The sequence below is a fragment of the Aspergillus versicolor genome (assembly GCF_001890125.1).
Source record: "Aspergillus versicolor CBS 583.65 unplaced genomic scaffold ASPVEscaffold_9, whole genome shotgun sequence".
Classification (NCBI taxonomy): Eukaryota; Fungi; Ascomycota; class Eurotiomycetes; order Eurotiales; family Aspergillaceae; genus Aspergillus; species Aspergillus versicolor.
Genome location: NW_024467532.1, coordinates 738,001 through 759,587, shown reverse-complemented (window position 1 = coordinate 759,587; position 21,587 = coordinate 738,001). Strand labels below are relative to the sequence as shown.

Sequence of the window (21,587 nt, the reverse complement as noted above, 5' to 3'; positions counted from 1 at the left end):
CTGTCGTTCAAAGGCACATCCGGCGCGAAGATGGTTGCGACTAGGAGCCTGCAGCTCACGGTTAAGAAAACAACCCGGCAGCAAAAGACATTGGAAGGTCAGCTTCTTATGATCAAGGAGGGGGAGAGGACGGCAATTTCCTCCCGAGTAGCAGAGCTGGATCAGATTATGCCCCAGTATTTGGGTGTGTCCAAAGCCATCCTTGATTCGGTCATTTTCTGTCATCAGGATGAGAGCTTGTGGCCAATGAGTGAGCCTTCCGTTCTGAAAAAGAAGTTCGACGAGATATTTGAGGCAATCAAGTACACGAAAGCTATTGACAACATCAAGGTCCTGCGGAAAAAGCAAAATGAGGAGCTTGCGAAGTACAAAATCATGGAGCAGCATGCTAAGGAAGACAAAGAAAAAGCTGATAAGGCGGAAAAGCGGTCCATCAAACTCCAGGAGGAAATCGAAGCGCTACGAGACGAGACCCAGCAACTCACCAAGGAAATGCGTCGGGTCGCTGAGCTTGCAGACAAAGCATGGAAAGAGTCTGAAAGTTACGCTCAAGTTCTGGGTGCTCTGGAAGGCAAACGGATCGAGGCAAGGAGCGTCCAATCTACCATTGACAACCTTAAACGACACTTGGTGGAACTCGACGAGCCAGATGAGTGGCTAGAATCGAACTTAGAGGAGTTCGAGGTGAAACAAATTCAGTACCAGCAGCAAGAAGAGTCCCAAAAGGAGAAGTATATGGAGATTAGGGAACAGATTGAAGAAACTCGCCACAAGCTGGGTCTCAAACAGGCTGAATATGGAAAGCACGAAAATGACAAAGCCAACTTCGAACGTCAGGTCGAACGGCGTCAACGAATGTCCAAGGACCTTGCGCGAAACCACAATATCCGCGGCTTTGACAGCATTGTAGACCAATCGGACGTGGATGAATTCATGAAAAGAATACGGAAAATTCTCAAAGATCAATCTCAGACTTTGGACCGAGCTAAAAGAGAGGCACAGAGTGAACTACGTGAAGCACAGGCGTCTTTGAATCAGATCGGTGAGCGCAAGTCCGCGTTGCAAGAGAGTAAGAATGCAGCCAAACGCCAAATAGCTGCCAACGATAAGGAGGCCGCGAGTTATCAGACAAAGCTGAATGAAATTGGCGTGGATGAGGGTGCCCAGGCTGCCCTTGAGTCTAATGTTGAAGACATCCAATCTCGCCTAGACCAAGCCAAGGAGCGCGGACGTTCTGCTTCCTGGGACAAGGAGATCCACGAATTGAATGGCGAGATACACAAACTAGAAGATGAAAGCTCTCGCCTCAATACGGAGCTCATCGAAGCAACCAAGAAAGCCGGCGATCTGGCTCGGTTAGATCACCTAAAAAAGGAACTGAAAGTGCGCGAACGAAGTTTGGAGACGATGAAGGGTGCCCACGGCGAGCGCCTTTCGAAGCTGGTTGATCAAGATTGGAAAATTGATACCCTAGAACAGGACTTCCAACGGACTCTTGAGGATGAATCCAAAGAGGTGTCTAACGCCGAACGTGCGCGGGACGGCATCAGTCGAGAACTTGAGCAGGTTGAGTACAGACTAAACAACACCAAAAAGTCTCTAGAAAATCGTCAAAAGGAGCTCAAGGAATGCATAGAAGAGATTCGTGAAGCCATTGATGATGAGCCTGAAGAATACTCCGAAGTTGTCAGCCAGCGGCAGAGTCAATTGGACATGGCGAGAAAAGACGCCGAGCAGTATGCTGGTATTGGGGAGTACATGTCTACATGTCTCAAAACCGCGCAGGATGCGAAAGTGTGTCGACTATGCAGTCGGCCATTCAGAAACGAGAATGAGCTGAAAGCCTTTTGGAAAAAGCTTGAAACACTTGTACAGAAAGCCAAGCGCGATTCAGAGGAAGAGGAGGTTCGACAACTAGAAGAAGATCTCAATAACGCCCGTGCTGCCAGCACTGCTTACGATACATGGTCTCGCCTCAAGCAAACAGAGATTCCAGAGCTGCGACAAGAAGAAGACAAATATGTTTTACAGCGCGATGAGCTTCTAGGTCAATTGGAGGACCGTGACAAAGTTGTCAGCGAGGTGAGCGAGAAGAAACGTGATGTCGAAGCTCTCTCTAAAACGGTCAACACTATCGTCAGATATGATAGTGAGATCAAGTCCATTCGTTCCCAGGTACGGGAGATTTCGTCAAAGGAACAGGATGTTGCAACGCAGCGCACACTTGAGGATATCCAGGATGAAATTGCCAGCATTGGCGAGAATTCTAGAGCGCTTAAGAAGACTCTTTCGAAGCTTACGAACGAGAAAGAACAGGCCCGTTCTGAGCTCAACAATCTGGAGCTGCAACTCCGAGATGTGAAAAGCAGTCTCGACAACGTCAAATTCCAGCTTGAGAGGAAGACTGATCTCATATCTCGCATAGAAGAGTATAAGAGCCTCAATGCTCAGCAGCGGGAAGCCATTGCTAAAGCAGACAAAGACATTGAGGATCTAAATCCAGAGTTACTCAAATATCAAGCGAAGTATGATGATATCAGTCAACGAGCAGAGGCGCGCGAAAGAGAGATGCAACAGGCAACCTCACAATTGTCTGATAGCATACACCAGATAGAGCTCGCCAATGAGGAAATTGACGCATACAATGAGCGAGGTGGACCGAGTCAGCTTGATCGAAGCAAACGCGAACTCAAGACCATTGAGGAGGAAATCAGCCAGCTTGAAAGTGAGCAGGCAGATATAACGAAGACGATTAACAAGATTTCTGCGCAGCTCAAGGACAGCGAAAATACAAAACGTCAGTATGCTGATAACCTGACATATCGACAGTCTACACGAGCCCTTGATAAAGTTGCGAGCGAGATCGAGGAACTGGAAGCCCAGAATGCCGAAGTCGATAGAAGTCGATTCAAGGAAGAGTCAGAGCGTCGGTCTCGTGAACACAACGCGCTGTCCGCAAAACAATCCAGCAAAATGGGAGAGATGAAGTCCAAAGACGACCAGTTGCTGCAGCTTCTAACGGATTGGAACACGGACTACAAAGACGCCGCCTATAAATACAAGGAATCCCATATCAAGGTCGAAACTACCAAGGCCGCAGTCGAAGATCTAGCCCGTTACGGAAGCGCCCTTGACAAGGCCATCATGAAGTATCACGGCTTGAAAATGGAAGAAATCAATGCCATCATTGGCGAACTCTGGCAGAAGACGTACCGCGGCACCGACGTTGACACAATCCTCATTCGTTCCGACAATGAAAATGCAAAGGGCAATCGGTCTTACAATTACCGAGTCTGCATGGTCAAACAGGACGCCGAGATGGACATGCGTGGTCGTTGCAGTGCGGGCCAAAAAGTCCTTGCTAGTATCATTATCCGCCTAGCCCTCGCGGAGTGCTTTGGCGTGAACTGCGGTCTAATCGCGCTCGACGAACCTACTACCAACCTTGATAGAGACAATATTCGATCCCTGGCCCAGTCGCTCCACGACATTATTCGCGCTCGCCAGCAACAGGCAAACTTCCAGCTTATCGTGATTACCCATGACGAGGAATTCCTGCGCCACATGCAGTGCGGTGATTTTAGCGATTACTACTACCGCGTTTCTCGCAATGAGAGGCAGAAGTCGATTATTGAAAGGCAGTCCATTGCAGAGGTAAGCTTCTAATGTGCTCCAACGCAATGTTTACACTATAGATTTCATGGCTAATATTCAACTCCGACTAGGTTATGTGATTGTCTGCTGTCTCCTCTCATTGCACGACCCTATGTAGTTCACCCGAGCCTGCATTGTGAATACTGTGGCTCCTTCGATTTCATTCCATGTATATTTGAATCAAATACTCAAGCGTGTATAATAGGATTCGGCGTTCAGGCAAACGACAGGGAACTCAAAATTGATCATGATATGTATCCAACTTCCTTCCTTAGGTGAGGTCTCACAGATACAAACCAGGGCACCCCGGCGTGCTGCACCAGACTGATAGTAGAATCCATCATGACCTACTTGGGACCTACTACTTGGTCGCCCACTTAACATCAACAAAAATTCTCGGTCACCGTAAGAGAGCCCGAACTGCATGCCCCTGTGTAACCCTATGAAGAAGATTCCGACGTAAGAAACCCGGACGCATATGTACGGTCATCAAACATTAATATCAAGGCTGGAGGCCTCTCTTCTCTCGGTACATCCAAGTCCCGCAAATTGCTACAAATTGCAAAGCATCTAGTTGACAAACTTGACTCTACCCTCAATTCACAAAAGAAATGGTACCTTTGAAGGTCGATACTCACCAGCATGTTTTCCCCCCGCCGGTTAGAAAAGGTTGTTTACCTACCTATCCACACTGGATTCAAATACGGAAGAAGTATCCTGCTGACGATGTCGATAAAACACCAGCTATAGAGAGAAACCCAGCCCTCGCACAGGGCATTCAACCCCCACCCTGGGCCCCCTCAACCACCCTGACTTTCATGGAGCACAACTCCATCAACGCAGCCATACTCTCCTGCCCTATGTCCCTAACGGCCATATGCCAGGACAACGCAGCCGAAACCGCAACACTAGCTCGAGAGGTCAATTTGTACCTTGCCTCCCTCTGCGACCAGCATCCCACGCAGCTCGGCTTCTTCGCGAGTCTCCCTTCGCCCGCCGATACAGCCCGCTGTGTCGAAGAGATCCGGTACGCACTGGACGTGCTCAAGGCCGATGGCGTTGCACTTTTTACTAGCTACAGCGATAAGTACCTCGGACACCCTGATTTCGAGGCCGTGTGGCAAGAACTGAATACCTGGAAAGCGGTTGTATTCACACATCCGACGATGGAAGATAGGCATAAATCTATTACGGAGCCATTTACGATTCCCCGGCCGCTGCTGGATTGGTCGCATGAGACGACTAGGATGGCTGTGCATATGATCCTAACGGGTGCGCTGCGTCGGTATGCGAGCGACTGTCAGATAATTCTCTCGCATGGCGGCGGGACATTGCCATTTGTTGCAGGTCGGATAGCGGATCTTGATACCCAGACAAGGGTATCTGGGAAATCGGCCGAGGAGTTTCTGGCTGAGACGCGGTTGTTCTATTTTGACTTGGCGCTTGTTGGGCATGAGATGCCGCTGAAGATTGTGTTGGATTTTGCTGCGGATGGGCATGTTCTCTATGGTACGGACTTTCCGTTTGTGAGGGATGAGGCGGTTGCGAGGCAGTGGGGGGTTGTTGGAGGTGAGGAATTGATCTCAAAGACGTGGAAGACGGCGCAGACATTGTTCCCACGTCTCAAGGACTGAATTGACGTTCAATTGGAATATTGGTGAAAATGCGACGCGGGTGCATGTACTTGTGTACTAACTTGCACCCGCAGTAGATCACTAAGTCGCAGAATAGGCATCAGGAAAAGCTGCGAAAAATAAATACGAAAATCGTATTATGGTCTCATTACTTAATGATAAGCAGTCATGCCTCAGTGAGGCTCTTGATTATTAAAGGAGTCGGTGAAAATATTCGCGTTGGCGAAGTCATAGCTCGTCGACAATAATACCAAGAGTGGGCAGAGACAAAGAGACGGCTAAACCGAATGGGGACTTCCGCGGAATAGCGACGGGTGCCCACTCCCCTGGGAGAATCGGTCAAACGTTGAACGCTGAAGGATCGATGCTGATGCAGCTGGCGCCCGGAGGCAATATCCGGAGCTGGGCGCGCTTCCATAAATCCCCCAGAAGGAACGATCCAGAATGTGGTTCGGTTGAGCCGAGCCGGCCCCGTCGATGGTCAAGTCTATCTGCAACCGAATCGTGATGTCAACCACTCCCTGTAAGGCCTTGCGTTGAAACTTGGAAGAGATCCGGATCCTGATTCTTGACGGCAAATCCGCCACTAGCCTGCTGTACCTACGTTAGAGTCTCGTTAGACTGGCCACAGAGAAGTTTGGCGGGCGGAAAATTCAGGGTTCCACAGCCATAAGCCGGAAGATGCGAGACTTCATTCGCCTGTGCTGCAAAAGTACGCAGGGTTTTCTCTTTCCGAATGCAGGCGTTGGAAAAACGGAGTGTCAGGGAGAAGGAGCAAAGCACTTCGAGACGTTGGGCTTGTGGGGATGGACCTGTGATTGTTCAGTCTCGTGTCTGCAAAGAGTGGAAAAGCGTAATAGACTTTGCTTTAGTGACATGTGTATTACATTCTTAAACCTTGAGCGAGTCAGGAGCCCCTTTCTCCTGTCTCTCCTGCTTGTTTCTTCTGTGTTTCTCATGGTTAGTGGAAGAATGAATTCGCATGCCTAGACTCGGACGCATACTGCACTTAGTAGGCCCGAATTTTCGCATAGCGTGTTTGAAGTGTTTTGCCCCCTCTCCAAGACTCCATCTTGATTCCTCCTTTTCCAATTATTCCATGCGTTCTTGATCGGTGCACTGACTCCCTTGTCACCCCGCCGCATTTCTTTTTTCCCATTCTTCCTCCCTACAAGACTTATCTTGGATTTGTTGTACAACCTGCATCTTGTCTGCACGACCATGAACATTGCGCCAACAGCTCAGGCCACTTGCTGAATTGATAAAACTTTTTTTTACCCCATGCGAGGATGAAGCACCATCCCTCGCGCATCTACTGTGACTCTTGATTGATGAGAACGCCTAGTCCTGTCTCGACATGGATATGATGTCGGTAGCGCTTGGATCCGGACCTTCTTTCAGCACCAACCTGCCCTCCGCAGCGTCTGGTTCTGACCTTCATTCCACTCACTCTGCGATTAGTTCAACTGGAGTGCCATGGGCAACGACTTCTACCTCCTCCCTCACCTCCCTCAATGACTACACCAACTACCCTCTGATCCGTCAGGGCGACCGTACCTACCTCCGAGACCCCGAAAACCACTATCCTTTGCCATGCGACCTCCCCGAGGTCCATCGCCAAACGCTGCGCTCGCTCATGCTAATGCGTGTTTTCGGCGGCCCGTTTTGCAACCCATATCTCCCCGACCGAGCGCCCAAGCGTGTCTTAGAGATCGCATGCGGCTCCGGCCTATGGTCGAGCATGTGCCATGACTATTTCGCTCGTCGCGGGCATCGCGACGTTGCCTTTTATGGCATTGACATTGTGGCCATCGCGCCAGACCTTCGCAAGAACGGTGTGAACTGGCAGTACAAACGACACGATCTTCGCAAACCCCGTTTGCCATTCCCCGACGATTATTTCGATTTTGTTTTCATAAAAGATGCCGCCATGTGCCCTCTCAGCCCGGCTCAGCAAGCACAGGGATTGAGCGAGCCGCTGAGGGTGCTCAGATCTGGTGGAATCCTGGAGCTGTGGGATTCCGACTCCGTATTCCGCTCTTTACTTCCCAATCCTGCGCCCGCGCGCATGTTAGCTTCGAAAGAACAGGAAACGGCGGATGCCACTGCGACTTACACATTCACGTCTGCGACGCCCTTCACGAATGCGCAGAACAAGTTCCTGCAAAACTACAACTCTTGGGTAGAGAAGGCTTTCGACAGTCGCAAACTCACCCCGTTACCGTGTGCAACGATCGGCCTCGCGTTCAATTCCGAGGTCGATGTATTAGGAAATGTCGAGAGCCGCCGAATCGCAATTCCCCTGGGCGAGCCGCGCTGGGAGCGAGATGGCGGGAAAGATGGCAGCGGCCCTCGCAAACAATTGACGCCAGAGCAATTGTCCATCCGACGCACGGCTCTCTTGACCGTCATTCAGATGATTGAAGGCATGGAGCCCATGCTCATGGAAGCGAGTGGCAAGAGCAGAGACGAGTGGGACAGGTGGTGGACCGCTATGATAAGCGATTTGTTCCAGAAAGGGGGCCTCGCCAACGGAGAGTGCTTGGAAGTAAGCGCTTGGTGGGGCCAAAAGAAATAAACCTTCCAACAATACAGCATACACACGGACAGACGGGCATGATTTGGACTCTATAGGAGTATTTGGTGTTTTTGGTAAGGATGACAGGAAAGAACAGCAAAAAGCGCAGCAACCATTGCTCACGTCATATTGGTGATACCCCCGACTCGGTTTGGTTGATATTATTACTCATTCGGATGTATATTTCCATGATATGTTTTCGCTACCGTCCTTGATTGGCATTATCTGTTTTCTTCATAGCGTTGCTTCAACGCACGGTATCGTTTGACATAGTACCTAGTGATTATTTGTTAGCTCCATTTCCCGGGTCTGTATGGCTTATCTCGGGTTTGCATGACGATATGACATGAATGACAAGATTGAATTCCACAAAGCGATTTTGTAAACCGTAAATTTTATGAGGAAAGGCGATTGGTTTAGACTCACAAAGCCTCAATTTCTAGACAATTGAAAGTTAGTCTCATGAGTGTTGCAGCCGTTGCTCGAATCCACAAACCTTTCTTAACGAATTCAGCCCTCGCTATCCCTTTCCTAATTTCATCATCATTCTGAAGTTTTGCTTGGCTTGAAAATGCACGATGTAATCTTGTCCGAAAATATTCGTAGCCTAATGGATACTCGCGGCCCATGTACAGGAGCTCTGCGGTTCAGAGTGTCAGCAGGAGGCCATGGAATGATAGCTAGTGTCGAGAGGCAACTATAAACCTTTGTATATATTAATCACTTGACGACGAAGCTCGGCGTTCGTCATGATTCCTCCATGCAAGCACAGGGCAGGAAGAGATGTGGAACAGGTTGTACGCGATGAGAAGAGGATGTCGAAATTAGTGCGACAAGATGTTTGCTTTGTTGAAGTGGAGGTGACGTCGTACAGGCCAAGCGATTGTCCGATGGCCGCCTGGTATCGGCAACTGTTTCAAATTGCTGCAGGGGGTGGCTAACTGTTCGGAGCCAGATTTTTCGATGATCTCGAGATTTCCTTTCAACAAACAATCACAGTGGCCATATCCATCAAGTCGACAAGCAGTTTGGCCGGTAATCCCACGAGGCTTGGACTGTACCCGAATGCGGGTGGGGTGCCGGTCCTCAAGCCGCCGCTCGTCTCCAACTCGTGGTCCCCAGACTCCAGAGCTCCAGCTCGGTAGATAAACCGCAATCCATTCAACATCCCATTTCACACACAGATCACCAACGATGATACGTAATCAGGCTCTCCGGAGCCAGCGCATGGTCCTTGAGCCGCTACAGCCGTCAATCCCCTTTATTCGCCCCTTCTCCTCTTCTTTCCAGCCGAACAACGCCCGAGCGAAATACCCAAGCTCAAAGCCGACAGCTCCGAAGCCGCATGACATTGATCCGCGATGGCTTACCATGACAAAACGACGTGTTGGAAGGTGCATGATGTTCGGATTGAAACCGCACCAGATCCATGAGGCTGGAGAGATCGTGCAGCAGATTGCGAGGGATTGGCGGGAGTTGATTGCAGGGAGTGAGGGATACTTGACGGATGCTACGCGAAGAGGACTGTTCCGCCAGAATGTTGCTTGGGGCGAAATGGTATGCTGTGCGAGTGCTTGCATCTGATTGCTCACAAAGATTCATAGGCTAACGTATTAATCTGTGTCCTTGACAACAGGACAGCATGGTAAGGCTGCCGAGACTCCTGTCCGTTTCCTACATGTGATGCCGTGACTGATATATGGAAAAGGGTATATATTCTCTTTCAAAGCGCTTAATAGGCATTATAGTTTGGCTCGCGACTCTAACGGATCCCATTTCTAGGACATGTCAACAACGTCACATACGTCCGCTACGCCGAAACCGCGCGTGTATACTTCACCCGCAACTTCGCGATGCATATCGACCCGGCTCATAAGACAGAATGGATGAATCTCGTCAGCAACCGGGGGCTGGGGATTATCCTGCGCAGCATCAAGATCGACTATAAATTCGTATGTACCTTCGTCTACATGCCTAGGTCGGCATTGAATGCATTCTTCTTGCTGACGACGGGCTGCTTTTCTTTGCTCTGCTCTATAGCCTATGCAATACCCAGACAAAGTCACGGTCTACCATAAACTCGCCCACGATCCCGAATCCCCACAAGCATCCCAATTCGCATTCCATCTGCAAGTCATGATTGTGTCTGAAGCGCGCCAGCGGCCTGCTGCTCGGGTTCATGAGGACCTTGTCACGTATGACTATAAATTAGGGAAGAAGGCTTCCATCCCGACCTTCCTAATGGAGCAGTTTAAGGATACATGGAAGCTCCAAGAGGAAGCTAAGAGGCAGTGGCGGCAGCGGATCCTTGACATTGAAGCGAGAGTTAGGAAACTGGAGGTAGACAGCTGGGATAGAGCAGATGCTGTTGAGGATACAGGCTCAGCGAAGCAGTGATATTCTGCTCAGAGTAGAGCAGTTTATGATTATTTTTGCCATATACTGTATAAACTCTCAGATGTAAACCCATAGAATTGGCCATTGTTGCAGACTACAAACTTAATATACTAGCTCCAGGTAGAGTGGTGCTACAGTATCCGCGTCTGTGCCGCCATGAGGTACCTATACCAGCAAATATTCACATTCATACACTCCTCAGATACTTCTGTATCTCCCTTTCCGATATTTCTACACACAGACCTTTCGTTCAGCCGACGACCGCCGATGACCGCATAGGTAAACATCCATAAACAGCTTATGTAACCTCTACCATCTCTAATTCAGCCCTCCCATTGGTGAGTATTGTACGTCACGTGCAAATGGCGTTATTTACCCCACCCCCACCATAGCTTTGCGATTCTGTTTTTACCCCTCCAAGCTCTCCAACTCTCTCAAATCATCAATTCTATATACTCCTTTCAAAACAATCTTTCTAAAAATTCATCATGGGTGTTGAAGTCCAGAGACTCTCCGGCGGTGACGGCCAGAACTTCCCCAAGCCGGGGGATACCGTCACCATGCACTACGTTGGAACCCTCGCCGACGGCTCCGAATTCGACAGCTCTCGCAAACGTGGCACCCCCTTTGTGACGCGCATTGGTGTCGGCCGTGTCATCAAGGGCTGGGATGAGGGTGTTCCTCAACTCAGTGTTGGCGAGAAGGCTAACCTGATCTGCACTCCGTATGTACATCCTAGCTCTGCTTGCTGACTGATTGAAACCTCAATCGTGGATGATTGCTAATGGACGGTGCGTATACAGTGACTACGGCTACGGCGCGAGGTAAGACAGACCTCTTATGCTGCCGTTTTGGATTCTTCCAATCCGGAACTTCCCTGGTCCCGGGGTTTTTCCTCTTTTTTTTTTTTTTGTTTTTTTTTTGCTTTTTTGCTGACTGTTTGTTTTTCTTAGCGGCTTTCCTCCCGTTATTCCCGCCAACGCGACGCTCAAGTTGTAAGTTTTCATCTTATCGGATTTCTCTCGTCGATGCTCTCCTAACAACATATCTAGCGAGGTTGAGCTTATCAAGATCAACTAAATGTTCCATTGGAATAATAGGTGACGCCATGATGCTAGTTCGGGCAATGGCCATTCAAATGTTAGCCTAGGCGGCTTTTTTTTTCATGTTATGTATTTAAACCGAACTGTCGTTCGAGGAGGCTATATCTTGTCTTGGCCGTGGCTTTTCGGCTCCTTAGTGAGACGAACTGGCCCGGTTTGTCAATGCAGTTACTGGTCTGCAATCTCGTAGTATTTCCACGTAAACACGTATATACACTTAGAGCCAGCTATGCTTCGAAACAGGCATTGATCGCTGCCGTGGGTTGGGGTTGAAATATGCCTCCTCGCATGATGGCTTGACCTTCTTTCCAGTTGTCAAGACCTAATTGTAAGTTCAACCCAGTACTCCCTATGGTACAGTAGTCTGCAACAGGTGCCATCATATGTATGCCTAATCAAGGAAGGAGTGATCTCTCACTCGAGACAGGCAGGAGCGATCACAGGCAGAGATCCATCGTGCTTTCCATATGATCTAAGGTACTACCTTAGAGTGTATATGAAGCTGGATTGGGAAAGCGCGGTTGCTCGGGTTCCTCGCCTATAGGGTAGGCATGAGCGACCCGGGTGGAGGTCTATCGCACCTTTCACATACAAAATACACCTTATGTTGGATTCATTGGGAAAGCGTGACGCAGTAGATACAGACCGAATTGGGAAGGAAATAACCCCCATTGAATTTTCTAGCCACCTAGTGCAGGTGCTCCCTCGCACTTTCCCTGGGAATTGGACTAACTATTTCGGTTCTAGGAAGGCACGACCAAGTAACTTTTTTCCCCAGATGGGCGGTCACTAGGTCGATCCTGGAGTTCGATGCGTCCAGACCGCACGAACAGAGTAGACGGAGGATCCAAGCAGTTACTAAATAGGAAATACCACTTCTGCTTGTAGTAAATAGTACGTTGCTCCAGGCTCCAGCTGCGTAGTATTAAGTCCCTGGAGTCCAAGGAATGAACATTATGTGAGGGATACGTAGCCAAGTAGGGACCTCAACATAAGACACATCCTATTCTTTTGATAATCGGTGAGGCATGGACTGTAAACCTTTCGTTTCACTGAGGATGACAGTTTCGGGTATTTCTAGGTTAGGTGTTATGACCATATTCCTAAGTTAGGGCTCCGCTAGGCTCAGAAAGTGAGGCCGTAGGAGGTTTGCCCCGCGGCAACGGGTTCAGTGCGTTTTGGGGGGGGGCACGTGGAGAATGCAAAGAGGGCATTATTCACCGTAGATGAGAATGAGGGCGACCACGACGTCAAGCCGGACGGCCCGCACGGTCCGTTCGGCTTTTAATCAGAAAACATGAGGCCATACCCAGGTACGGGAAGTGGTAGTTAGTCTCATGGCCTTGCCGGTCTTATTACAAACCGTATGCTAATTGAATAGGTCGTAAGTAGTTGATATAGGATCACAGTCTGTGTAATTTTTACCCAAACAAGGTACCTCGGAAGTTCTCCGGCCGTAAATCCCACAAAAATTAGGTCTGTGAAATATACGAGGTATACAACCACCAAACTTCGATGTGCTTTGCAGTGCCATCCACTAACTATTGCTTTGGCCAAAATAATACTACCAACACAACCTGAATATGTAGGGGAGGAAATAAGTGCAGAGTTACGAGAAGCACAAGAGTGCGTTTCGGGGTTTCCATTTCAAGGGTATCGGCTTATCCCGCGTGAGTTGTATTTCTCGCAAGGCTGAACGTGTTCGGTGTTCCGGCCGAGGAAGAATGGCTGGGAGTGGGCCGTCATTCAGGAATTGCAAGCTGGCTGGCCGGAATTTGTGTCTTGCGCAAAACTTGGATCCCATTAGCGCCATACTATTGCTCAAAGGAGTTAAAGAGCCTGGACCTCAAAGCCCAGAACTCTGGTGGGTTTCGCGGTACGTATTTCATCGGGTGACTGGGTATGAGGTGAGCGAGGGAAGATCTAGCATGAGGTCACGGCACATTGCCCCGGTAAACGGTGATTGTATCGGCGTTCAATCATAGAGTACTCCGGACTGGATATCTCAGAGGAGAGAAACGTGCCCCCGAGGCCCAGAAGCCAGCACGCACCAGGGTCTTTCACCTGCCAAGGAAGTGGATTATGGAGATCGACCGTTTAGTCTTGTTAGCGCCACATGCATGTTACCTAAGCAGGTCCACTCCAAGAATTGGAGCATTTCCAGCTCGTCATATCCTTGGTTCTGGCTCGTCAAACACGCGTTTCCGCCATGCTCAAGCCTGCCGCCGAAACGCTAAACTCTATCAGCGAGGTCTCTCGAACTAAAAGTGTCTGTCTCTAATCGTCTTGGTCGAGTCATCGGTGCGTGCTCAGCTCCCGCACCAAAACGCACCAGATGCTCCAATACGGTGTACACAACAATACACAAGGAGGGGTCGTCTTTCTGCAAGCCAGCCGTCAGCTTTCCAACTTGACTAGCATGAAATGTGCCGTATCATCCGTATCATCTGACAAACCTTGCGGGGCCGATTTGGCAATCCGTCCATTGAATGCCGACACGAATACCCCGTTGGTGCATCACAGGTCGATCACCGATTTTTGGTTCCAGCCAAGTCGAGGTTGACCAACGAGGAGGCCCTCACAGGCAAGGATACAATGCCTGACAAACTGCATGACACTCCAACAAGTCAACGGCCAACCAAGTCTGGCAAGCATCGCTTCTTGGAGACGATTGGATTGTTCGGGCTTGTTATCACCAAAAAGGATCCCCAAAGATAGGTGTGTTATGATCATCGTCTCTGGGTCTGATGGCGACTCCATGCACCTATTTTCTTTGGTCTCCAAACGTTCCAGAGATCAATTGTCACAGCCTAACCTTATATCTTTCTTGGTGACTCTTCCTTTACTCTGTACGACGGGCCTAAATCGCACACCACAAACTACCCTAATTGGAAAATAAGTGGCACAAACACTCGGGAGCTTATCTACCTCCACCCAAAGAGTTACGGGCAAACCCAATTCTTTGCAGCACACGAGCTGTGTGTGACGGGTTACCAAGCGTTTTTCATTTTTAATGGAAGGCCTGGCAGCTAGCCCCATCTGCTGTGTTGTTGCAGTGCCGTTTTGACAGCGGAAGACGTGAAGTGATATTTCCATAGCCTCCCTGGTCAAATACGATGCTGGGGCATGGGTTTTCTGCAACAGCGTTTCTGTGCGGCTATCATCAGCTGTCTATTCAATATCAGACCAGTCACAGTTCTGCAGCCAGTGTTCCGTTTTACACTAATGCGCTCATATTGTTGGGAGGAAACTTTCCCGCGCAGCTCGGGCTTCTCACACTCATAATGACCAGTACCCCGCAGACCGCAAACCCCAGGGCAAACGGCTCGAGACAAGATCGGCAGATCAACCTTTGGTATGACCCTATCATGGATTATGTGGTAAGGAAAAATGCAAGGTGCATGGTGACATTGCAACTTGCACCAAGGAGGGGGAAACTTGGTAACAATTGCTGGATTCTCAGGTGCATTCGGCCGATTTAGCCCATGACAAGCACGATTCGTCAAAAGTAGAATTATTTTACTACAAGCTTACGAGTCGTGCAGGAGCCATCGGTTTGATGAGATTTTTTTTTTTTTTGTTTTCTCTTTCCCCAAGTTCAGATAAATACATAGTGGGCGTACGGTTTAGATAGTCCAGCGCAATCACTTCGTGGAAGGGCCCAACCCGTAGCTGTGCGGAATCCTTTTGAAGCGCAGATATCAGCCCAGAAGTAGCGGTTGATACCCCAGACGAAGGCGGAGCGTGCTCTGCAGCTCTCTATGCATCGACTTCCTCCGAAGTGGGACAAGGGGAATCTTGGAAGCCGATCTGAAACCCCCTGTGCGGGAACAAGACATGGCATGACCCTAAGCTCTCACTCGCGAGGGGTTCAGGGCACAGTCACTTCATTATAGGCTTTTGTGTCTGCTAAAGGCATTTCCTGAAGAATGATGACGAGTATCGAGCCAAGCGAACGCCATCGGCGGGAGGCCGGAATGATTGACCATCACAAGAGCCAAGTGTCAGCCTCCATTCCAACTACACTAGGCTCACTAGCCCAATTGGGTACTTCAGAGCACACTTCTTCCATCGAATTTCCGGCTTAATATATAGATAGAAGCGATAATTAAGCTCATAGTTTATACTCTCGATCCCAAATCTGGCAGCGGATACTCTATCTAAAAATAAATGTAGCGGGATGAGCCAACCGGAACCCAGCGCTCTTTGGATTTTTGGGCGACGTATGGTATTGTTTTTTCACCGTATATTACGGAATTTCTGTGAGAAGCGGACGTCCTAAAGCTCTCCCTGACATGACGTGACGAGGAGCTCAGCATGTTGATTCCTGCAACGTCAGGCCACCAGCTAGTTGCCTTAACTCTGACGATCAGTTTCCAATCTTTCGTTTCGTCTTTTTCCCGCCTCTCTATCCAGACCCAACCAAAGGTCGACCAAATCTCGTCCATTTTTCCTCTCTCCCTCTCCTTCCTCTCCCCTCTACACCCCCCCACGCCACGTCTTATCCCCCTTCTCTACCCTTCACACCCTCTTCTCTATCTTATTATTCGAATTCTTTCCTTCTTTGCTTTTTGTATTCTCATCTCTGCTAGTTTTCCCACGTTTCTCCCTTGTCATTCATTCATTTTACTGCACAGTTCCTGGACCCGAGTCTCCCACCTCCAATTCGTCACCCGCCTATCCCCGCGAAATCTTTTAGAACTGTCTTCGACTTCACTTCTCACCTGGTCCAAGTCCTTGGCTGCTATCTGCCAAGCCGACTAGGACCTAGGTGTTGGGTTCCCTCGTCCATGCCACGTTCATCGGCTACGGCTAGGAAGAGTCATAGCAATCGACAAGATCATGGCCCCGGTGGTTCTGGGAAGAAGCCAAGCAAGCAAAAATCGAGCGGACATTTAAACGCGAGTTACAACGGCGCCGCTACATCGGAAACCGGCCCTTCCTCCCAGGTCGACTGGCCATCGCATCGTTCCGGAGATCAGACACCGACAGCGAAAGTTAACGGTCCCATCGAGAGCTCGAAAGCGGAGAGTAACGGACGTGGATATCTGGGCGGTTATGCGAAGGGAAATGCGGATATGTCATATGGCCAAACGAACGGTGCTGCGGCACCGAATTGCGGACTCGCCGGGCATGCCTCGCGTCGTGCGGACAAGTCGATTACTGGGACCAAGAGGACGACCTCGAATGCATCTGTGAACCCCTTCCAACTGGCATCCACCATTCTCAGATCTTGCCCGATGTACGACACTATCGCCATTCTGATCTTTTTGCTGCAGCTCCCGCCTATGGTTCTTACCCTGGTTCAATTCTTGTTTGCGTCCTTGACTTTTATGCCTCCCAGCGGCACATCCGCTGGCTCTTTCACCTCCAACTTCGATATTTTCCAAGGCCCCGCCGGAACCCCTTCGCTCGGAACAATGATCGCGATGGACGGTTTCTGCCTACTGGTCTGGGGTCTTTTTATGTGGACGTGGGCTCAGAACTTTGCTCTTGATTTAGCTCATGTTCAGGTCGCCATAACCCTAGGCGGTGGAGGCGCTGGGAAAAACGGGGGCGTCAATGCTCTTTGCGTGGGTATTGTTCTGATTCTCCACCTCATACGTAGTAAAGGCATACAGGATTTTGTCATCGGTCACCTCGTTTCCGCGAAAATAATCAGCCCCGACTTACTGTCGCATTATTCTTACCTCATGCCGGCCGAATTCAAGCGCACAGAATCGCAATCATCTCCGAGCTGGATGCGGAGCTTGCTTGCTGTACATATTTTGGCCCAGGCAGGCACCGCAATGGCGAGACGATCGATGACGAAAAACAAAACTCAGGCCCCCTCTCGTTCGGGAAAGCGTGTGGATACGGAAGCGTCGGCTGGTTCTCAAACACAAATCGATTCAGCGTTTGAGTCTGCAGCTAGCGTCTCATCATACCTGGGACCAGATGGTCAGATTATCACGCATAAGGACGGCAGGGATCGATTGATTTCGGCGAAGAAGCGAAGAAGGCAGGCGAATCAAGTCCGGAGCCGTCAGCCGTTTTGGGCTGCTCTAGCAAGCACAAAGGTGACGGTTATGAGGGAATATGAGCATTCTAGAGCCTTGTCAAAAACTACTAAGGGACTTACAACGACGGAGGATGATCTTCAGGGCGTTTCTTTGGATGATGGACTTGTTTGGATTACCAATGTGGATAGTTCGACGATCAAATTCGCAGCGGGGGATTTCGCCTCCGCAGACGACATTTCCGGGTCAGGTGCTTGCGAAGCTGGGAATCTGGGAAGCGATGATACCGAACCGTTCTACGTCTGTGTTAATGGTGCCCCATGGGCAACGGCGACAATCAGCAAAGAACATGATTCTTCAAAAGGGTCCAATACTGTTTATTGGCGGGGCGAGGTCTCAGGTCTTGCCCCCAATTGTGCCTATACCTGCTCTTTTGTAAAAAGCGATACCGATGAGGAAATCTGCGCCATGAGTGTCAAGACGCCCCCGGCCAATGACGCAGAACAAGGTAAGAGACTCATCCCCGTTGTTTTTTAAAATTCCCTCAGCTGAGTCTAACTTGTTCTATGAACAGCCAACTCGGTACCGACACCACCACAGCCGTCTTATCGACCTTCCTCTCCAACCACAACGCTAAAGAACTCCATCATTAACGCCGAGGGAAAACTGAACGAAAAGCGCTCGCGGCTCAGAAAGGCCAAAAACGATCACAAGCTAGCTATCTCTAAGATCAGAAAGGAGCTGGATAACTACAATAATCGTCTTCAAAGCGGTACGGATGAGAACAGACAAAAGCAGCGCTCTCTCCAACTGGAAAGAACCATTCGACAAACCGAGGAGGCAACTGCTGCTTTGGACAACCAAATTGACAACCTCGGTAATATTCCGGACGACGAATATCAAGAATGGTCTGAGCAGAAAGCCAAGTACGAACAGGAATTGGAGATTCTCAAGTCGGCCAAGGCAGACCTTTCTGCGGCGAGAACTGCTAAAGCCCGCGATTTGTCTTCGTTGGAGTCTGAGTTGACATCTACCGCCCAAAGGCGCGAACGTCTCCAGGGCCGACGAACCAGAGTGAACGAGCAGTACGAACGGATCATTTCCGCGAACGCCCAGGGCCTGAACGAGCGAGAACGGCGCGCTGCGGAGCAGTTCGCCCGAGAACAAGATCAGGCAAAGCTGGAGATGAGTTTCAATGAACAATTCGCGAGCATTTCCCAGTCGGTCCAGGATTACCAAGCCCGCACTAGCCAATTGTGGCAGCAGTGTACCGCCGTCGAACAAGCTATCCAACAACAACAGATGCTCATGGAACCAGCTCCGCTCACTCCCGAGGGCGAGCTGCCAGGTACCAGCACATTCACAGACGCACCAAGCATGCCTTTGAGCTCCTTAGCAACCAATATCCCCAACCACCGCTCGTTGCTAGGCCAGAACTTTTCTACTCTCAAGTCCAGTCCGCTTCAGCATGCGTCCTCTCCGGTTGGTACTGCGCCCTCTCATCCGACAAGTCCGATCGCGGCCCCATCCTACAATGCCTTCTCTAGCTCTCCATTCGGCAATACGGTTTCTTTTCTCGACCCAGACTTCGTTTACCGTGACCGTTCGTTCTCCAACAAATCTGCGCGGAGCAGCGTCTATGGCTCCGAGTTTATAGACAACGCAACAAGCCGCCGTATGCCGTTCGGACTTGACCCTTTTGAACTCGGTAACGAGAACCGACGCGGCTCCGGATCTGACAGCAACCCACTCAACGCCCCTGGACTGCGGCCTATAACCAGTCCCTTCCAGCGGGCCGCCAGCCGCGCAAGTGGAACCGGAAGCGGTGCAAGCGGAGGAAGTGGTAGCGGCAGCGGCAGCCCCAGCTCTGCACGTGGAAAAGGAAACTGAGTGCCAGTACCAGCCAAATACAAAGAGATGAAAACATGGGAGACCTTGTCCATATTCGGTCCTCGGGCAGCCAGTATTGTGGCTTGATTGGTTCGGAGTATGGTGATTATATAGTTCCCAATTGCCTATGGTCCATAGATCTTGCGCTCGTTGAGTAGAGTCATGCCTTATATTTTTTGCCGAACAAGCAAATTTTGGTTCTGACGTTTATAATTGTTCTATTGTTCATCTTATCCTTTTAGTAGTAGTAGCATTATGTAGTTCAAAAACATATCTATGTATGGTACATGGTAGCCGCAGTAAGTAGTAGTATATACATTCATCCGCAATCATCGCAGCACTCAGAGCCACGCGAGTCTAATCATCGTTTAATATTAAACCACCTCATCCCCAACCTCCCAAAACTTGGTGTTTGCATAGGTCAAGCACAGATCTTGAGATGAGGTCTCGAGCTCATTGGCCCCCTCGCTCGTTATCGCCCGCACGACCGCCCCAACAACAATAGTATGGTCATACACGTTGACAACGCTCTGTGGGAGAATCTGGCACTCGAATATAAACGGGAAGCAGCTAGGCGTGGATGCGGATTCGGCCGAGGGGTTTATATTCTGCTTCTTCGGTCTTCTTTGAAGCAGAGGCAGGGGAGGGGAGGGCACTGATTGACTATCTCCCACATTGGCAGGGAAGCTAGTGGAGGGCTTAACTCCCACGAACTCGAACTCGCCCTCCCCTAGGGCGAGGTTCTGGTTTCCGCGCGCAAAGTCCCGTGCTAATGCTGCGGTGTGTGGATTTGTTGCCAGGAGGTGCACGAGGAATCTACCTGAGGAGAGGAGCGCATGCAGAGTTTCGGAGGGTCGGCGCACATTAAATGAGATGACGGGTTGTGGGGTGAGAGTTACGGTGTTGAAGGAGGAAACAGTCATGCCGCGGAATTGGGATGTTAGGTTTGACTCTGTCTCGGTATGATGTGTTTTAGACGGGGCGGGGTCGGTTGATGTGATAATTGCAACTGGGTAGGGGACCTGACGCATGAGAAGGCGGACTTGGGTTGATAGAGAGAGGGTTTGGTCATCTTGGTGGGTGTTCGTGCTGGGTGATGGGGTTGCACTGGTGGTGAGGGTTCGGTAGAGGTGCCATTGCTGCGGTGGACTATGTGGTAACGATTGGACCGGCCATATAGCAGTACATCGGGTGCCTATATACCATATTAGTTACATGATTTCCTGAAACAGGATATTCTTGTAGACGAACCTCTGCACGATGCACTCCGAGAGGCAGATAGCAGAGCTCGGGAGTGAAGGAGCTTCATCCCGGCGGAGGATAGGCACGAGGGCGAACAAATTACAAGAGAAAAGACAATCCGGTACGCCAACATACATCGTGAAAAGCCACAAATATTGATCAGCGGGTAACCATTCTCATGAGCACCCCGGCAGCTGCGGCTCAGCGATAAGAATCTCTATAAAGCAGCCGGAGGGTTGGTTGGTTGTATGCGCTCCGGAAAGAAAAGTTCGGGAAGCCGCTTATGTAATCCTACAAACCTCCGACCAAATTTCTCGACACGAAGAAACTCCGTACAAGGCCACAAGCAACATCCCGATTGTACCTGGACTACTCGGCTCCAGGCAATTCAATCCACCCTACCAACCCGGGTTACCACGTCACTTAATTGGAATCGATATATCGGATACTACTATACCGCTTCAATGTCTCTCCACACCACGCTTCGCCGCACCGCGGCCTCACCAACCATAAAACAATCTACCACTTTCATCTGCTCACAATGTCGGCATGCGTCGCTGCTTCGTCGGCCGAAGCGACCCTACACCTTTACGCAACTCATCACGCTCTCGGACGGAAGTACATTCCTGCACCGCACGACCTCCCCGCTGCCCGTTTACCGATCAACAAGGGACACGCGCAACTCGATCATGTGGAACCCCAGCAGCAGCAAGCTGAGAAGTGTGGAAGACGATGAGGCCGGGCGATTGGCAGCTTTCCGAGCGAAGTTTGGAAGGAGTTGGGATGCGAACACCCCTACTGAAGAGGCCGGTGCGGATGCTGATAAGGGGGCAGAGGACGGGAAAGCTGCTGCTGCCGAGGCGCAGGAGGAGGAGGATAATCTGCTGGATTTGATTAGTTCGTTCGGGCAGGAGGAGGCTGAGGGGACGAAGAAGAAATAAATATGAGGATTGATGATGTTGGAGGGCGAAGATGGATTCGTTTAGTATTTTAGATGACTGGGTTGTATTCTAGGCTTTTGTACAGTATATCATAGCATCACCAGAATTTTGCATTGAGGTTCAGCTTCCTACAGCAATGTTTTACAATA

The 21,587-nt window shown here is 50.0% G+C and overlaps 9 protein-coding genes across 9 annotated transcripts; 7 read left to right on the top strand and 2 right to left on the bottom strand.

Annotated features, from left to right (window-relative positions):
• Positions 1–4,265: 4,265 nt before the first annotated feature.
• Positions 4,266–5,288, top strand: ASPVEDRAFT_55480 (amidohydrolase family protein; the record flags this gene model as incomplete). The annotated part of the gene is made up of 2 exons (XM_040815082.1): positions 4,266–4,323; positions 4,399–5,288. 2 exons carry the CDS (start codon positions 4,266–4,268, stop codon positions 5,286–5,288), a joined length of 948 nt encoding a protein of 315 aa, XP_040671405.1.
• A 516-nt stretch (positions 5,289–5,804) lies between these two features.
• On the top strand, positions 5,805–6,462 carry ASPVEDRAFT_862608 (uncharacterized protein). The gene is made up of 2 exons (XM_040817813.1): positions 5,805–5,811; positions 5,879–6,462. Exon 2 carries the CDS (start codon positions 5,970–5,972, stop codon positions 6,276–6,278), a length of 309 nt encoding a protein of 102 aa, XP_040671404.1. The 5' UTR covers positions 5,805–5,811; positions 5,879–5,969; the 3' UTR covers positions 6,279–6,462.
• A 183-nt stretch (positions 6,463–6,645) lies between these two features.
• On the top strand, positions 6,646–7,866 carry ASPVEDRAFT_86982 (class I SAM-dependent methyltransferase; the record flags this gene model as incomplete). Its single annotated transcript, XM_040817952.1, has 1 exon — positions 6,646–7,866. One exon carries the CDS (start codon positions 6,646–6,648, stop codon positions 7,864–7,866), a length of 1,221 nt encoding a protein of 406 aa, XP_040671403.1.
• Positions 7,867–8,087: 221 nt separating this feature from the next.
• On the bottom strand, positions 8,088–8,495 carry ASPVEDRAFT_138666 (uncharacterized protein; the record flags this gene model as incomplete). The annotated part of the gene is made up of 2 exons (XM_040807511.1): positions 8,088–8,142; positions 8,359–8,495. 2 exons carry the CDS (start codon positions 8,493–8,495, stop codon positions 8,088–8,090), a joined length of 192 nt encoding a protein of 63 aa, XP_040671402.1.
• Positions 8,496–9,093: 598 nt separating this feature from the next.
• ASPVEDRAFT_55478 (thioesterase family protein) lies at positions 9,094–10,263 on the top strand (the record flags this gene model as incomplete). Its single annotated transcript, XM_040815081.1, has 4 exons — positions 9,094–9,423; positions 9,508–9,511; positions 9,649–9,818; positions 9,907–10,263. The coding sequence occupies 4 exons, from the start codon at positions 9,094–9,096 to the stop codon at positions 10,261–10,263; spliced, it is 861 nt and encodes a 286-aa protein (XP_040671401.1).
• Positions 10,264–10,751: 488 nt separating this feature from the next.
• ASPVEDRAFT_64633 (FKBP-type peptidyl-prolyl cis-trans isomerase) lies at positions 10,752–11,679 on the top strand (the record flags this gene model as incomplete). Its single annotated transcript, XM_040815739.1, has 4 exons — positions 10,752–10,987; positions 11,067–11,087; positions 11,217–11,258; positions 11,316–11,679. The coding sequence occupies 4 exons, from the start codon at positions 10,752–10,754 to the stop codon at positions 11,341–11,343; spliced, it is 327 nt and encodes a 108-aa protein (XP_040671400.1). The 3' UTR covers positions 11,344–11,679.
• Positions 11,680–16,156: 4,477 nt separating this feature from the next.
• ASPVEDRAFT_32002 (putative ubiquitination network signaling protein) lies at positions 16,157–19,255 on the top strand (the record flags this gene model as incomplete). Its single annotated transcript, XM_040810547.1, has 2 exons — positions 16,157–17,873; positions 17,940–19,255. The coding sequence occupies 2 exons, from the start codon at positions 16,157–16,159 to the stop codon at positions 19,253–19,255; spliced, it is 3,033 nt and encodes a 1,010-aa protein (XP_040671399.1).
• A 374-nt stretch (positions 19,256–19,629) lies between these two features.
• On the bottom strand, positions 19,630–20,564 carry ASPVEDRAFT_86978 (flavin reductase family protein; the record flags this gene model as incomplete). The annotated part of the gene is made up of 2 exons (XM_040817951.1): positions 19,630–20,450; positions 20,507–20,564. The coding sequence occupies 2 exons, from the start codon at positions 20,562–20,564 to the stop codon at positions 19,630–19,632; spliced, it is 879 nt and encodes a 292-aa protein (XP_040671398.1).
• Positions 20,565–20,843: 279 nt separating this feature from the next.
• ASPVEDRAFT_45138 (mitochondrial 54S ribosomal protein bL31m) lies at positions 20,844–21,583 on the top strand. Its single transcript, XM_040813219.1, has one exon. The coding sequence runs from the start codon at positions 20,962–20,964 to the stop codon at positions 21,436–21,438; it is 477 nt and encodes a 158-aa protein (XP_040671397.1). The 5' UTR covers positions 20,844–20,961; the 3' UTR covers positions 21,439–21,583.
• The last annotated feature ends 4 nt before the right edge of the window (positions 21,584–21,587 follow it).